Genomic DNA, 15,002 nt, shown 5'->3' with positions numbered 1-15,002 from the left:
TCAACAAAAAGAAAAGGACATCTTTATAAAATACAGAGAAATTCTGAACCACACTCATAAACTTTATAAAAATCACGATCCACTAACACTAGGTATTTATACTGAAATGACATATCTCCAAATGTTTCTCTAGAACCTATTTGTACTTCTATCCTCTATGGTAAGATCTCCTTGGGTCAAAGTTGAAATTCCACAGCATTCTACAGCCTACAATTTCCCGCTGAATTTCAAATTTTCGGCGGTTAAGGTTAAGGGCAGGCTTAGGATGGAAATTGAGCTCGTTCATTGGTCTAAAGGAAGCACGTGAAAGAAAAAAGCGCCAACGTGATACGGGCATGCGGCTGAGGCTTAATGTTTCGGAGTTTGGACGGTTTATTAGTTGAAAAGATGGACCCTAAAAGGCACACCTTTCACAACAGCACACTTTTCACAACGCCTAAAAATACCTATTTCGCATCGCCTTTCAAAAGTCGTTTTTTATCACAATGCAATATGCCCCCCGCACATACTAAAAACTAGTTAGTGTTGTTTATCACACTGCTAATTAGCCTTATTCCTGATCAGCGCCACTAGGGTAGTGGCGAATTTTCGAACTACTAACTGACCATAGCCAATCAGAGGGCGCCAAAAACGGAAAGAAATTCTTTTTTACATTTCTGCTTTTTTTTACGAGTTAGCGGGCAAAAATCGTCGGTAAACGAGTTTTACGCGTGATTATTTCGTCCTAGAAGAGAAAACATCTTTGAAATGTCTGCTTTAAGGTATTTTTCACGATTAAAAACGATTTCAAATGACTGAAAATAAACTTTCGCCTTTAAAAACAGGAAAAAAGCAAGTTAACACGTTAAGCCTTGGCTCAATATTGACAGTTGAGTTGTCACAGTTTCGACCATGGACATTAGAATACTATAATGGTTTCGAGAAGTGGTTGAGCAGAGAAAGTAAAAGAAAGCTCGTATTTTTTCTCATTCAAACAAGACGGTGAAATTTAATCCTCAAATTTAGTTAAGAAATGTCAAAAAGAAACGCCGAAGAGAGTGTGAGGCCTAAGAAGCGAAGTGGACTTGTTGCTTCAACGTGTTTCGCTGAAGAATCTTCGAGGCGCTTATTCTGTATATGTAAGCAACCAAAGGACGTTACGCAAAAGATGTTACAATGTGGGACGTGCTTGGAATGGTATCATCCAAAATGCGTAAATTTAGAGGAAGAAGTACGACTTAATTTAATGCAAGATGAATGGTTATGTCAAGCATGTATTGATGTAATGGCGGTTAATCCAAATATGTCAAAAGAAGGTAGGGCAATAAATACGCCTAAAAGGTAATTGGTCAATTGATTATGCAGTTTTTTAATTAGGTTTGCTTAGACTTCAAGGCCGAGTAACGCCTAAGAATGGTTGGGGTAAAAAATTAGAGCTGACCGACTTGTCTGATGGTATAGCGGAAACTCATGCTACAGCAAAGCGTGAGCAAAAGCAAGGGTTCATGCTTTATAAAGAGGACAAGATTTTAGGCATTGAATCAAATCTTCAAGGTTTGTATATAAAATAAAATGTGAAGTAATTTACCATAAATAATACATACACATGCTTGTTTATATACATTGTTTTCAGGCTAGGAGGGTTCATACCATTTACAGGAGACCAGGCTACTCCGAGGAAAAAGTAGTCTGCACTTTTCTTCTACATGTAACCTTGTGCCAATGATATGAACCCTTCTAGCGCCAATGATATGAACCCTTCTAGCGCCAATGATATGAACCCTTCTAGCCTGAAAATATTTAGCCCCAAAATTATGAATAATGTATATAACACGATTTTCTGATTTAGGAAACTTGCTTTACTTCCGTGCAACTTGTGATGCTGATAGAAGACCAACTTCTTATAACTTATTTAGTTGTTTCGTTATTGATGAAGAGCCCAATAGACTCAAATGGATATCATGCTCATGCCCAGCCGGAACCAATGGTGATTGTAAACATTCTATCGCGTTACTTTATCAGTTATTGAACTGCGTAAGGGCAGGAGAAGAAACATTACCTCTACGAGGTGTTTGTACAACCCGCCTTCAAATGTGGCATATGAACAAACCAAGAACTGACGAGCCTCTATTGTTCAATGATTTAGAAATAGTGAAACACGATCCCGCTTACACTTACCAGCAAATATTTTATGACTCTCTTACCCTATTTTGCAATAGAATTATTTAATAAGCCTTCCACAACCTCTAAGTGATGGTTGGTGTTATGTGTTTGTTATATCTTTTAAGTCGGAGACAATTACAACACGTCAAGCTAATTCAAACTCTTGACAGTCAAGTTGGATTCACTATCTACAGTTGCAATGTAGATATTGAGAAGCTAGGAGCATTTGAAATATTCCAGCGCGAATTTTTGATATATTGATCCTATGAACAAAATAAATCTTTTCTGGTTATAAAATACTTCTTTAATGACTGTTTATATCAACTTTTGTCAACATATTTAAAGGTTTAACATATGGGTGCTCTGTTTTGACATTATTTTGTACATTAAATATAAATTAAATAAATGACCAAAACGCTTCATAAGAACGAAATCCCGTGTAGTATTTTACTGATTTATCACTATTAATAAACTTTGTTACTGTAAACTTCTCTTTACTACGCAATAACAATAACTCAAATTCATTTCTTAGGAGTTTTTGTTTACGTGGTGTATATGGTGTATAAGTGGATTTCAATGATATTCCACTACTTGCTTTTGATGATGACACTCTCAAATAACAGCTGCACCAACTTGGGGTTGAACTTCCGGAGTTGGTAGTGGTTCTTCAGGATGATTAGGATAGGTACGCAATTGATTAAGTTCCTCTGGATCAACATGTAATGCTCCCATTTCTTCCAACAACTGCGTTCTATCTTTTGGACTCATATGTCCAAATGCTTCTTTAGGAACCGTTTGGCTACGAGTAGGGGAATGCGGCATTGCATCCAAAACTTTTGTATTTTCAAATATTGATGGAATCGCGAATGGCTTGAGACGTTTACATTGAGAACCAATAGTTGGAAACTAGTCTGTCTGTAGAAAGTGTTTGGAGCAAATTCGTGAACTATTCAGGTCTAGTGGTTTAGTTCCTACCCCAGCTGCTATAGCGCCTAACCATTTCTGTCTCATAACTTTATCTCGAGGGTAGGCGTGGTAAGAAAGGTAACTTTGACTGTTTCTAAAGACTTCTATGACACAACGGTTGTTAATCTTGGAAATTTTGACTAATCTTGAGTTACAACTATTATATTTAAACTAAATCTTACGAATTGTACATTATATAATGCAATTTCTCCAAACTGTGGCAATATACTACACTGTCAGCAACTCAACTGTCAATATTGAGCCAAGGCTTAACGTGTTAACTTGCTTTTTTCCTGTTTTTAAAGGCGAAAGTTTATTTTCAGTCATTTGAAATCGTTTTTAATCGTGAAAAATACCTTAAAGCAGACATTTCAAAGATGTTTTCTCTTCTAGGACGAAATAATCACGCGTAAAACTCGTTTACCGACGATTTTTGCCCGCTAACTCGTAAAAAAAAGCAGAAATGTAAAAAAGAATTTCTTTCCGTTTTTGGCGCCCTCTGATTGGCTATGGTCAGTTAGTAGTTCGAAAATTCGCCACTACCCTAGTGGCGCTGATCAGGAATAAGGCTAATTCCCGCAAATACAAAGAATTAACATAAGCATTAAAGTAAGCACTGAAGTAAGTCAACTAACACCGCCGGTACACACTTATTTTAATGAAATCAACAAAAACATGAAGGAACGAATTTATTTTATTAAAATCCTAAAAAAAAACATATTCCTAGAAAGACCGAAGCGCGTAAGTTGGAAATCCGCGGCCGCGCCGACACACCTTCTTTTCACAACCGGTACGGGAGGGACTCGTTTCCCCGTCGACTCCGTCGACTCAAGGCGGCGTGCCAAGGCTTAGGAAAAGGCACACCTTTTCAGCTTCGAGAATCTAACGCCAGGTAGCGCGCTCATTTCACTTAGACCAATGGGGTAATCCAGCCACTCTCAAGCGCCAAATTTAAATCGTTCAAACTCATTTTTCAAGTAAAGGAACCAAAAACTAATATTTCTCGCTTATTTTACGCTTCAAGTCGTTCTTGTACTATCCCATCACACCTGTCTTTTCTTTCACAACCTCTTCCGATACTAGCACACCTTTTTCATTTACTCCCAGCACACCTATACTTTCTTTCACAACCCCTTCCGATAGCTCACCTGGCACACTTTTTCTTAAACTATTCCAGATCACCTGTCTATTCTTTCACAACCTCTTCCGATACTAGCACACCTTTTTTATTTACTCCCAGGACACCTATACTTTCTTTCACAACCCCTTCCGATACTAGCACACCTTTTTTATTTACTCCCAGGACACCTATACTTTCTTTCACAACCCCTTCCGATACTAGCACACCTTTTTCATTTACTCCCAGCACACCTATACTTTCTTTCTCAACCTCTTCCGATTGCACACCCGGCACACTTTTTCTTTAACTATTCCAGATCACCTGTCTATTCTTTCACAACCTCTTCCGATACTAGCACACCTTTTTCATTTACTCCCAAGACACCTATACTTTCTTTCACAACCCCTTCCGATACTAGCACACCTTTTTCATTTACTCCCAGCACACCTATACTTTCTTTCACAACCCCTTCCGATACTAGCACACCTTTTTCATTTACTCCCAGCACACCTATACTTTCTTTCACAACCCCTTCCGATAGCTCACCTGGCACACTTTTTCTTAAACTATTCCAGATCACCTGTCTATTCTTTCACAACCTCTTCCGATACTAGCACACCTTTTTTATTTACTCCCAGCACACCTATACTTTCTTTCACAACCCCTTCCGATACTAGCACACCTTTTTCATTTACTCCCAGCACACCTATACTTTCTTTCACAACCCTTTCCGATACTAGCACAACTGGCACACCTTTTACTTACACTATTCCAGAACACCTGTCTATTCTTTCACAACTTCTTCCTATACTAGCACCCCTATCTCATACACTCCCAGCACACCTGTCTACTTTTTCACAAGCCGGCAAAACTCCTATCACTCCGGCGAAAAACTCTCTCCTTTCCCGGTAAAGTAATCCTTAGCTTAAGTTTTGCGACAGCTGGAAAATCCGCGCCGGCACACCTTCTTTTCACAACGGCCTGAACTTGAGCAAGCCCTTCGCCGGTACCCATCCCTATGAAAAGCCCTGCTTCGCGTAAGCGAGGCGCTTCTTATGAGTGCGCGCCGCGCACACCTACTTTCACAACGGCCAGGAACCATAAGCAATTTTCGCTCGGAATACCCGTGGAACACCGAGGCTTAGCAAAACACTAAACGGCACACCTTTTCAGCTTCGAGAATCTAACGCAAGGTAGCGCGCTCATTTCACTTAGACCAATGGTGTAATCCAGCCACTCTCAAGCGCCAAATTTAAATCGTTCAAAGTCATTTTTCAATGTAAAGGAACCAAAAATTAATGTTTCTCGCTTATTTTAAGCTTCGAGTAGTTCTTGTACTATTCCAGCATGCCTGTCGATTCTTTCATAACCTCTTTCTATACTAGCACACCTTGTTTTCTATTCCCAGCACACCTGTATTTTCTTTCACACCTTTTTCTTCTACTATTCTAGTACACCTGTCTTTTCTTTCACAACCTCTTCCGATATTAGCACACCTTTTTCTTCTACTATTCCAGCACACCTGTCTAATTTTTCACAAGGCGGCAAAACTAAGTTCTATCAGAAGTATATAATACTTCTCTCCGAGAGAGATGTACCACAAAGCGGGGTAAGTGTAACGTCACTCTTCCCAACATCGGATCATTTAGAGCAAGGTTACTAAAACGAATCACATACGCGATAAATAGTTCCCTCATCATTACTTTATTAGCGATTAAATATTTGGCCAGACGCACTTGCGCATTTTTGTCCCACGTCAAGACGAGGTTTGTGGGATGATTGTTGGGGATTTAGTGCCAAATTCACCTTACAGTACGATGCCCATTTGTAGTTTGATGAGCGGGAAAGCAAACTAAAAGGGTGAGCCTGGGAAGAATGACGTTACATAATTAAAGCATTAAGAGGATACAGAGAGTCATCCTTCTTCTATTATCCCCTTCTGGTTCTATTCAGTTTTCACATTTCTTCAATCCTAGCACACCTCGATATTATAATTTGACAGCGCACCATATCTTTTAGTTTTTCAGACCTTTTTTTCAAGTTCCAACCTGGCACACCTCGATCTAATAATATGATCTACACACCTATCTTTTGGTTTTTCACACCTTCTTTCAAAGCTAGCACACCTCGATCTTACACTATCAAAGGATCCCAATGCCGGCAAACATCCCATTCACAACGGGTAAAACTTGCACACCTACACCTTTCCCTTAGCCGGTACCAGAAGGGGATAATAGAAGAAGGATGACACTCTGTATCCTCTTAACGCTTTAGTTATGTAACGTCATTCTTCCCAGGCTAACCCTTTTAGTTTGCTTTCCCACTCATCAATCTACAAATGGGCATCGCACCGTAAAGTGAATTCAATAGTTGTTTGGCACTAAATCCCCAGCAATCATCCCACAAACCTCGTCTTGACGTGGGACAAATTGCACAAGCGCGTCTTGCCAAATATTTAAACGCTAATAGAGTAATGATGAGGGAACTATTTATCGTGTATGTGATTCGGTTTAGTAACCTTGCTCTAAGTGTTCCGATGTTGGGAAGAGTGACGTTACACTCACCCAGCTTTGTGGTACACTTCTCTCGAAGAGAAGTATTATATACTTCTGCCGGTACCCATCCCTATAATAAGCCCAGGCTTCGCGTAAGCGACGCACTTGTTATAAGTGCGCGCAGCGCACACCTACTTTCACAACGGCCATGCACCATAAGGCAATTTTCCCTTGAAATACCAAGGCTTAGCAATACACTAAAAGGCACACCTTTTCAGCTTCGAGAGTCTACCGCGACGAGCGCTTTTTATTCCTTTCGACCAATGAGGTAGTCAAGCCACTCAAGCGCCAAATTTAAATCGTTCAAAAACTTTTTACTACGTATTTGAGTTTGATATGAATGTATCAAGACACCTATCTTCATGTTTTTCATAGCAGTCTTCAATCCCCGCACACCTCAACCTTATAGTATGACAGCACACCTATTTTTTAGTTTTCACAGCATCCTTCAATCCTCGCACACCTCAACCATGGATAAAGAATGCGCGTGCGGAAATTTGTTTTCACGCTATAGGATCGGCAACTCCCTATCTCGAACGACAGCTTATTCTGTATATACTCTGTTACAACATTGGTTGTCAGCACGCGCAAAGCTAGGTCTCTATGTAATCTAACTTTGCGCGTGCTGACAAGAGAGAAAAAACTTCAGGATCTTCAGGATTTAAAATCGTTTAAAATATCCTGAAGTTTTTTGTCTCTTGTCAGCACGCGCAAGGCTAGATTACAAAGAGTCCCAGCTTTGCGCGTGCTGACAACCGATGTTGTAACAGAGTATATACAGAATAAGCTGTCGCTCGAGATAGGGAGTTGCCTATCCTATAGCGTGAAAACAAATTCCCTCACGCGCATTCTTTATCCATGCCTCAAGCTTAAAGTACGACAGTACACCTATTTTTTAGTTTTCACGCCATTCTTCATCTCCATATCATAGTATGATAGCACCCCTATGACCCTCACCCACTAGCCTTTGAAAAAATAAACTTCAAGATAAAACTAAAAGATATGGTGTGCTGTCAAATTATAATATCGAGGTGTGCTAGGATTGAAGAAATGTGAAAACTGAATAGAACTTAGTTTTGCCGGCTTGTGAAAAATTAGACAGGTGTGCTGGAATAGTAGAAGAAAAAGGTGTGCTAATATCGGAAGAGGTTGTGAAAGAAAAGACAGGTGTACTAGAATAGTAGAAGAAAAAGGTGTGAAAGAAAATACAGGTGTGCTGGGAATAGAAAACAAGGTGTGCTAGTATAGAAAGAGGTTATGAAAGAATCGACAGGCATGCTGGAATAGTACAAGAACTACTCGAAGCTTAAAATAAGCGAGAAACATTAATTTTTGGTTCCTTTACATTGAAAAATGACTTTGAACGATTTAAATTTGGCGCTTGAGAGTGGCTGGATTACACCATTGGTCTAAGTGAAATGAGCGCGCTACCTTGCGTTAGATTCTCGAAGCTGAAAAGGTGTGCCGTTTAGTGTTTTGCTAAGCCTCGGTGTTCCACGGGTATTCCGAGCGAAAATTGCTTATGGTTCCTGGCCGTTGTGAAAGTAGGTGTGCGCGGCGCGCACTCATAAGAAGCGCCTCGCTTACGCGAAGCAGGGCTTTTCATAGGGATGGGTACCGGCGAAGGGCTTGCTCAAGTTCAGGCCGTTGTGAAAAGAAGGTGTGCCGGCGCGGATTTTCCAGCTGTCGCAAAACTTAAGCTAAGGATTACTTTACCGGGAAAGGAGAGAGTTTTTCGCCGGAGTGATAGGAGTTTTGCCGGCTTGTGAAAAAGTAGACAGGTGTGCTGGGAGTGTATGAGATAGGGGTGCTAGTATAGGAAGAAGTTGTGAAAGAATAGACAGGTGTTCTGGAATAGTGTAAGTAAAAGGTGTGCCAGTTGTGCTAGTATCGGAAAGGGTTGTGAAAGAAAGTATAGGTGTGCTGGGAGTAAATGAAAAAGGTGTGCTAGTATCGGAAGGGGTTGTGAAAGAAAGTATAGGTGTGCTGGGAGTAAATAAAAAAGGTGTGCTAGTATCGGAAGAGGTTGTGAAAGAATAGACAGGTGATCTGGAATAGTTTAAGAAAAAGTGTGCCAGGTGAGCTATCGGAAGGGGTTGTGAAAGAAAGTATAGGTGTGCTGGGAGTAAATGAAAAAGGTGTGCTAGTATCGGAAGGGGTTGTGAAAGAAAGTATAGGTGTGCTGGGAGTAAATGAAAAAGGTGTGCTAGTATCGGAAGGGGTTGTGAAAGAAAGTATAGGTGTCTTGGGAGTAAATGAAAAAGGTGTGCTAGTATCGGAAGAGGTTGTGAAAGAAAGTATAGGTGTCCTGGGAGTAAATAAAAAAGGTGTGCTAGTATCGGAAGAGGTTGTGAAAGAATAGACAGGTGATCTGGAATAGTTAAAGAAAAAGTGTGCCGGGTGTGCAATCGGAAGAGGTTGAGAAAGAAAGTATAGGTGTGCTGGGAGTAAATGAAAAAGGTGTGCTAGTATCGGAAGGGGTTGTGAAAGAAAGTATAGGTGTCCTGGGAGTAAATAAAAAAGGTGTGCTAGTATCGGAAGAGGTTGTGAAAGAATAGACAGGTGATCTGGAATAGTTTAAGAAAAAGTGTGCCGGGTGTGCAATCGGAAGAGGTTGTGAAAGAAAGTATAGGTGTGCTGGGAGTAAATGAAAAAGGTGTGCTAGTATCGGAAGAGGTTGTGAAAGAAAAGACAGGTGTGATGGGATAGTACAAGAACAACTTGAAGCGTAAAATAAGCGAGAAATATTAGTTTTTGGTTCCTTTACTTGAAAAATGAGTTTGAACGATTTAAATTTGGCGCTTGAGAGTGGCTGGATTACCCCATTGGTCTAAGTGAAATGAGCGCGCTACCTGGCGTTAGATTCTCGAAGCTGAAAAGGTGTGCCTTTTCCTAAGCCTTGGCACGCCGCCTTGAGTCGACGGAGTCGACGGGGAAACGAGTCCCTCCCGTACCGGTTGTGAAAAGAAGGTGTGCCGGCGCGGCCGCGGATTTCCAACTTACGCGCTTCGGTCTTTCTAGGAATATGTTTTTTTTAGGATTTTAATAAAATAAATTCGTTCCTTCATGTTTTTGTTGATTTCATTAAAATAAGTGTGTACCGGCGGTGTTAGTTGACTTACTTCAGTGCTTACTTTAATGCTTATGTTAATTCTTTGTATTTGCGGGAATTAGCAGTGTGATAAAAAACAACTTTTGAAAGGTGATGCGAAATAGGTATTTTTAGGCGTTGTGAAAAGTGTGCTGTTGTGAAAGGTGTGCCTTTTAGGGTCCATCGTTGAAAATGTTACGATGGTAGTCAGAGTGGACCGTACTGGAACTGGGCGCTCATTTTCTTTGACAAATTGTTAAATAAGTTAAATTTTTAGTAGTTTTTAGTTTTAAAATAAATACATCTATTAGAAAGGCGTTTCAATAGATTAGAATCAGGTTTGGACTGTGGTACAAGTTTTACAACCTTACTTGACTGTGGCAAGACGTCAAGCTTGAAGGTGGACGCAATGGTTGGTAAAATTCGTCCAAAGCATAGGAAAAGGTAAGTAAAATATTTTGTTAAACGTTTGGCGATTTGCGATTGAACTGATGGCAACTTTGATATTTTTATAACCAGTAAAGCCAGTGAGAAAGATGTCTTAAGTGGGAAAACTATCACAGTTAATTCAAGGGGGATAGAAAATTTCGAAGACTATTTCACGAAATCGGAAATAGGTTTAGATTTTAATTCTGTTATTTACATTAGGCCTAAACAATTTTTAGGGTGTTAAGAAAGAATGTACATATTCACATAGATGATGCTGACCTAACCAATAGTAAATCCAAAAGTGTTTTGGATTCTCATAATGATAAGCCTGGTTCGCTAAATCCTGAATTGGACCCAAACGAATTAGGATTAAACTCTTCCAATTCAAAAAACCGATTTCTTAAACCAAAAAGACCAAGGCATAGAGCCAAAAGTAATTCTAAAGGACATGATTTGAATCAGGGAAAAGTTATAAGAGTTGATAAAAATGGCAAAGAAGTTTTCGAAGACTATTTCAGTGTATCAGAAACTGGTAAGGTTTTGAGCGGCATTACTGCTGGTAACAAACTGATTGAAACTATAAAATTTAGGAGTTAATGGGGATAGCAACAACATTGTACAGTCAGATCATCTAGATAACGATGATGCTAAGAACAATTCGAAAAATTCAGTAGCTGAAAGCAACAGTGTTGTTAAAGCTTCGAGTAGCACTCAGAGTACTTCCTCCTTCTCTAAGAGCACTAAGAAATTATCATATCATGCCTCCTTATACGTTTCAAATGATACATCCCCGAAAAGGATAAAGGCATCACCCAATCACGCAGAATCTACCCATAATGTTAATGAAGAGAATGTATCAATTAAGAACCGTGACAAATCATCGAGGAAGACAAAATCTCCACTTAAACAAAATGAAATTTCAGAAACTGAAGTTTCTTTGATAAAGATCCCTAGTTTAGATAGTAATGAAACTGAGCAAGGTATCCCGGCTAAGAATCTCTCGAAGCCCAACCAGAAAAAGAAGAAAGGTGTTAAAAGACCTCTCTTAAAAACCAATCCCAAAACCAAAATAGTCACCACCGCGGCGGATTCTAGTGAAATAGTGAAAGAACCTTCTTCCCCAATGAAGAAAAGAAAAATAATGCAATTTGAAAGAGATTGCTTGAGTCCCGATTCCGCTTTACATCTGAGAAAATCATTAAAAAACCAATCTCAAAGCAGCAATAATGATGTCAGTGTAGCTCCGAATCATCAGAATTCGGAAGCCGCTGTAGTTCATGAAACTCCCGTTATCAGCAAAATTTTGGAAAAAATTGTGATAAAAACTCCCAAAACATCATGGGTCAAAAAACGTCTTACCGTTAACTTAAGCAATGACATAAGTCTTGATAACCGCGTCTCAGGGACAGTGAACATGACGGAAGCAAATGAGAAAGTAGATAATCCTGAATCGACAAGTGATAATAAAGATGATAGTCCTAAATCCAACAGTGATAAAGTTCCAAATCCGAAAATGAAAAAACTCGCCAACAACTTAAACGAGTGTCACGTGGCCATTAAGGACTTATGCAACAATAAAGGATTCGTTGATGCCGCTAATAATTGCAGCGTTTCCATAAATGGAAATGTACCAAATGAAGATGACTGTGATCGCGAGACAGCTTCTCACAAGCAGACTAGCGAAGATAAGGATGTTACCAAATTGAAAAATACACCAACTACGAGCAAAGCTTCGAGAAAGACAAAAGATCCTGTAACCATTCCTGATAAAGTAGAAAAACCTAGAAAGACCGCTTCTTCTCACAAGCAGACTAGCGAAGATAAGGATGTTACCAAATTGAACAATACACCAACTAAGAGCAAAACTTCGAAAAAGACAAAAGGAGTAGAAAAACCGCGAAAGAAACTCAGTGATAGAAAGAGTCTTAACGTCACACCTGAAATGGGAACACCAAAAAATGCCACTTCGAAAAAAGGAAGTGCTAGATCAAAAACTGGTGGAAAACATTTCCCGCAGAAGTTAAACATTACCAAAAGATCCAAACGGTTACAAAGCAAGGCCGAGCAAACTAAACAAGTTTCTGATTCCGAATCAGAGGCTAGTGAATCAGATGGGAACATTTACATTACAAAATCAGCCATGCCTAACAAAAAGACATTAGATGTGCCCTCAACTTCGGGTTGGAAACCCTCTATTAGAAAGAAAGGCAAAAAAGTAACGAAGGACCAAAGCATCAATAAACCACCAGAACCAGAGAAACAAAAGTCGACATTCAACCATAAGCCAACCGAAAAGATACAATTATCCACTATTACAGAGTTAGATGAGCCCACTACTACCCATACCAACTTCCTTGAACAATTAAAGGTTTTAAATCCTGCTCCTAAAATAGACCCAAATCGCGAACTGAGAGTTTCTCTTCTAAAACTGAACTTGAAATGTAATCCCACCACTCCACCAACACCAGTAATGGGTAAATTAATAAATGCACCTTTAGATAGTGTGCGCGGAGTACTGGAGTTGCCAGTCATTTGTGACGTGTGCAAATCAAAATGCTATCTACAGCACATACTGAAAAGCTTGTAGACTTTCTGTTCGATTCAGTAATTATCATTCAGTTCCAAACCTGTATACAAAACAAATTACTGGCAACCCTTACTTAGCTCTTAAGAGACGCGAAGGAAATTTCTTTAGCACACTATCTATACTCCTTCATTTCACCTAAATTAAACGCGAACAACCAAATTTCAGAGAAAAACCCGGAGACAAAAAAGAGGAGGAGTTCTTTGAAAGGGTCGCGGAAATCAAAATCCAGACTCAGTGTATCATTCAATATACCCCGCTCGCAATCCAACATTGTTGATAACAATCAACAAGATACAAGTAGCAATTTCCCTTCATTGTATTTAGGGGAAAAAATATATATATATATATATAATTCGTTTCTTCTAGATTCAAATAGTTTGTTTGAAAACTCGCGGTTTTTACCATGGCCCACTCCCGAAAATAATACCCCAAACTGTAGACGATCGATTCGCAAGAGAATACCGCGTTTAGATCCATTTTTAAACCAGAGGATCATTTATAAATATGGACCAACGGGGAATTTGGCCATTGCCGGAATCGATTTGGGTGCTACAAATGAAAAGAAACGCTTACCACGAAAAAACACTGTTCCCAAACGAAAACCTAGGGATTTAGACAAAAGCCTTAGCATTCATCATAAGTCGGCGTTACCAGATGATTCAAATGAAACTGATAATGTTCCTCAAGGTATTAGAGACTCGTTATGTTTCACGAAATGCTGATTGTAGCGGTTTCTTTTTTGGTAGGTTGTGATTTCTTAATCAAGAAAGAATCTTTACGTTGGTTTGGGCCGTCATCCGAGGAGAATAATATCAATTTTGAAGGAATTTCACCCGCCAAAGACGAAGATCCTTATATTTTTGCCAAATATTTCCAACGTGATAATTTCTCATCTGGAGTTATTCGACTTCGAGGCTATTCGGAAAAGCCTCTGGCTTCTACTTCAGTCAATCAACAATTGGTATAATTACAATAGGGATCATATGAACCCTTATCTTCAACAGTATCTTCCGTTTAGATTTTCATTGTCAATTACGGGAAAGTTTTGGTTGAAATCCATGAATCTAAAATGATTGTTGAAACGGGAGATTCGTTCATAGTACCTGCGGGTAAAATATTATATAACGTAATGTCGGGGATACATTCAGATAATCATAGGAATCATTGTGTACCCCCATTATATATCTCCATGTGCGGGTTTTGTGGGTATACTGGGCTTAAAAAGTTAAGTTACTATTCGCGTCACGCCTCAAATGGATGGATACGTAATGATTCCCATTAACTATGTGTATCCCTGGTAATGGTAATCGACAATGATTAATTAATTTAATTTAAAACTCTTTCATAGGCAATAGTTACACGTTCAAAAATCTGAGAGATGATGAAGCCACTCTAGTCTTTTACGCTACTGTATAGTAAAAACCTAAAAAAAAAAGTTTCTTTTAAGTGCTCTTAACAAAATTCGTATACTAAACTAAATTTTCTTCTTTCTCCCGGCCTGAGAGTGTCAGCCATTTTTATTTCTTTTTTTTCTCCGGCCTGAAAGTGTCAGCCATTTTTTTTTTCTTTTTCTTCCTCGGCCTGAAAGTGTCAGCCATTTTTTTTTTATTTCTTCCTCGGCCTGAAAGTGTCAGCCATTTTTTTTATTATTTCTTCCTCGGCCTGAAAGTTTCAGCCATTTTTTTTCTTTTTCTTCCTCGGCCTGAAAGTGTCAGCCATTTTTTTTATTTCTTCCTCGGCCTGAAAGTGTCAGCCATTTTTTTTTTATTATTTCTTCCTCGGCCTGAAAGTTTCAGCCATTTTTTTTTTTTTTTTAACTTTATAAAAATTTTAAAAAAATGTAAAAAAATATTCTTGTACCTTATAAATAAAAAACAACCACAACATTTTTCTTATAACCATTGTACTTTCCAATCCATTCTTAAAAACATTTATTGTTTTTTCTTCAAATATATCGGTTTTACTAAAAGTTCAAATTTAAAAAAAAAAAAAAAAAAATATTTGTGATAGGAGGGAGGGAATAGTTATTGTTTTTTTTTCTTTTTCTTAGTTTTAAAAAACTGTTTGCGACAATGATCATAATTTCTTCTATCAATTCGCCTTGTTTTTCAA

The 15,002-nt window shown here is 38.8% G+C and overlaps 2 protein-coding genes and 1 long non-coding RNA gene across 5 annotated transcripts; 2 read left to right on the top strand and 1 right to left on the bottom strand.

The window, feature by feature from the left end:
• Nucleotides 1-556: 556 nt before the first annotated feature.
• Nucleotides 557-2,575, top strand: LOC149691777 (uncharacterized). The gene is made up of 5 exons (XM_089869199.1): nt 557-761; nt 825-941; nt 1,006-1,295; nt 1,357-1,533; nt 1,829-2,575. Exons 3-5 carry the CDS (start codon nt 1,013-1,015, stop codon nt 2,206-2,208), a joined length of 840 nt encoding a protein of 279 aa, XP_089725325.1. The 5' UTR covers nt 557-761; nt 825-941; nt 1,006-1,012; the 3' UTR covers nt 2,209-2,575.
• On the bottom strand, nt 2,424-3,672 carry LOC149691776 (uncharacterized). 3 transcript variants are annotated; one of them, XR_016383482.1, is made up of 3 exons: nt 3,465-3,672; nt 3,291-3,401; nt 2,424-3,212 (listed from the first exon to the last, which is right to left on the bottom strand). It is a non-coding gene; the product is annotated as an uncharacterized LOC149691776 (long non-coding RNA). The 3 variants fall into 3 exon arrangements; XR_016383483.1 differs by having other exon boundaries at nt 2,424-3,209; XR_016383481.1 differs by having other exon boundaries at nt 2,424-3,401.
• A 6,389-nt stretch (nt 3,673-10,061) lies between these two features.
• Nucleotides 10,062-14,794, top strand: LOC149691775 (uncharacterized). The gene is made up of 9 exons (XM_089869173.1): nt 10,062-10,318; nt 10,394-10,491; nt 10,572-10,835; nt 10,894-12,777; nt 13,056-13,187; nt 13,257-13,577; nt 13,637-13,851; nt 13,909-13,999; nt 14,239-14,794. Exons 1-9 carry the CDS (start codon nt 10,284-10,286, stop codon nt 14,304-14,306), a joined length of 3,108 nt encoding a protein of 1,035 aa, XP_089725299.1. The 5' UTR covers nt 10,062-10,283; the 3' UTR covers nt 14,307-14,794.
• The last annotated feature ends 208 nt before the right edge of the window (nt 14,795-15,002 follow it).

This window comes from Phalangium opilio, unplaced genomic scaffold, assembly GCF_054372755.1.
Source record: "Phalangium opilio isolate 3A_F unplaced genomic scaffold, DU_Popi_V2 ptg000025l_1, whole genome shotgun sequence".
In the NCBI taxonomy this organism is placed as follows: Eukaryota; Metazoa; Arthropoda; class Arachnida; order Opiliones; family Phalangiidae; genus Phalangium; species Phalangium opilio.
This window is presented reverse-complemented; position numbering and strand designations above follow the sequence as displayed.

Excerpts from the sequence above, each read along its gene's own strand:
- LOC149691777 (XM_089869199.1), top strand. The coding sequence starts at position 1,013 with ATGTCAAAAAGAAACGCCGAAGAGAGTGTGAGGCCTAAGAAGCGAAGT. Across the intron at positions 1,296-1,356 it reads TCCAAATATGTCAAAAGAAG|GTTTGCTTAGACTTCAAGGC; the intron begins GTAGGGCAATAA and ends TTTTTTAATTAG. Across the intron at positions 1,534-1,828 it reads CATTGAATCAAATCTTCAAG|GAAACTTGCTTTACTTCCGT; the intron begins GTTTGTATATAA and ends TTTCTGATTTAG.
- LOC149691775 (XM_089869173.1), top strand. The coding sequence starts at position 10,284 with ATGGTTGGTAAAATTCGTCCAAAGCATAGGAAAAG. Across the intron at positions 10,492-10,571 it reads TTTCACGAAATCGGAAATAG|ATGATGCTGACCTAACCAAT; the intron begins GTTTAGATTTTA and ends ATATTCACATAG. Across the intron at positions 13,188-13,256 it reads TAACAATCAACAAGATACAA|ATTCAAATAGTTTGTTTGAA; the intron begins GTAGCAATTTCC and ends CGTTTCTTCTAG.